The sequence below is a fragment of the Trypanosoma grayi genome (genome assembly GCF_000691245.1).
Source record: "Trypanosoma grayi strain ANR4 Tgr_1961_V1, whole genome shotgun sequence".
Taxonomy (NCBI): Eukaryota; Euglenozoa; class Kinetoplastea; order Trypanosomatida; family Trypanosomatidae; genus Trypanosoma; species Trypanosoma grayi.
In genome coordinates, this window is record NW_008827579.1 from 1 (window position 1) to 1,618 (window position 1,618).

Genomic DNA, 1,618 nt, shown 5'->3' on the forward strand with positions numbered 1-1,618 from the left:
AACACATCCACCATGAAACAGCAGCGCACAGCGTGGGGCAGCACACCCCGCGTCCCCAATGGAGGGGCTCAGCACACAGCAGTCACAGCCAGACCACCCAGCCATATCACAGATAGCAGCAGCAGCAGCGGAGGTGCATGCACCCACACAGGACCGCTGCTGCTGTCCGCTGCCTTCGGGTCTTGACCCTTGTCGGTCGACGGACTGCTGCTGCTCGGCTGGCTGCTGCCGCCTGTGGCTTCCGTGGCACTCGTAGAAGCAGAGGAGGAAGATGTCTGCGATTGCACGGCATCACTTTGCTCGACTGCAGTCTGAGCAGGACTTTCAGCAGGCTCCAAATTGGTGCGATCGGCAGCAGCGCTCTCAGTCTCAGGTGAGTCTGGCGCAGGTGGTGAGGCAGCAGAATTCTTGGCGTCATTCTTCTCATCGAGTGGGTTTTCAGGTTTTGCATTTACTTCGGGTGCCTGTGTATTTTTGGGTTGGAGTCTATCTTTCTCTCGCTGATCAGACTGAGTGCTCCTGTCCTCGTCCTTCTGTTTGCAATCCGTATTTGATTCTTTAAGCTTTCCATCCCCACACTCACCATCTGCGGTTCCCGCGTGACCAGAGTCATCATGTCCTTCTGATTGGGTGTCCTGCCTTACCCCTTTATCACTTTGGGTGATTTCACTGCCACCTCTTCCGTCCAACGTGCCGCCGCTAACAAGTCCTTTCCCAGGTTTCTGACTTGGCACTTGTGCTTTTTGTAGAGCAGGACCGACCTGACACTTTGCACGGTCCGCCACTTCAGCAGGGCAGTCCGCAAGAGCCTTCCCATTCGATGCACCAATTTCTCTCCCCCCGTCGGCGCTTTTGGCTCCTGCTGCCCCCGTGGGACCAGCAGGGCCGGGGGCACCAGGAAGTCCTCCAGCTCCTGGCAGCAGGACGTTCCCAATATCACCGCCACCACCAGCAGTGGCTCCCATATTAGTTTGCGATTGCGTTGCTTGCACAGACGACAAAGATGATGAAGGCGTGCAAGTAGTTGGGTCCGAAGGTTCCTTGCAGGCCGCCTTGTTCGTATGAGCCGTTTCGCCAATTCGAGAACCACCATCTCCACGCTCATTTACTTCCTCGCTTTGCTGGCAAGGATCTTCACCACTCTGCGCCGCCACCTCGGGCGGAGTGCAAACCTTCGGCCCGACACCACTGCCACCCTTTGGATTGCTATCACCTACGGTTTCCAGCGCTTTCGCACAAGGCGGTATCGTCTTGCCATCCCCTGGGCAAGTGTTCGCAGAAACCGCAGCTCCTTCTAAACCGGGACTAACATCAGCACCAGGTGAAAGATCTTGTGAAGGGTTGCATTGCGTAGTTCCACCGCTCGTGCAATCAGTAGCAACAACGGTTTCAACTTCATCCCCCGCACACCCGCAGGCACAACACACGCAGAGCACACACACAAACAACACGTAGCGCATCATCATCATCGCCAGTTGTGACCTTGCAGAAAGCAGAGAGACAAAAGCAGACAGCGAGGCATAGGAAAGCCACCACACCACACACCCCACCAACTCCGTGCCACGCCACCACCAGCACAGCAACAAGAATCCACCCAACCAAACACCCAGTGACGAGA

At 56.4% G+C, this 1,618-nt stretch overlaps 1 protein-coding gene across 1 annotated transcript; it reads right to left on the reverse strand.

The window, feature by feature from the left end:
* Positions 1 to 68: 68 nt before the first annotated feature.
* DQ04_19611000 (hypothetical protein) lies at positions 69 to 1,469 on the reverse strand (the record flags this gene model as incomplete). Its single annotated transcript, XM_009317839.1, has 1 exon — positions 69 to 1,469. One exon carries the CDS (start codon positions 1,467 to 1,469, stop codon positions 69 to 71), a length of 1,401 nt encoding a protein of 466 aa, XP_009316114.1.
* Between the last annotated feature and the right edge of the window lie 149 nt (positions 1,470 to 1,618).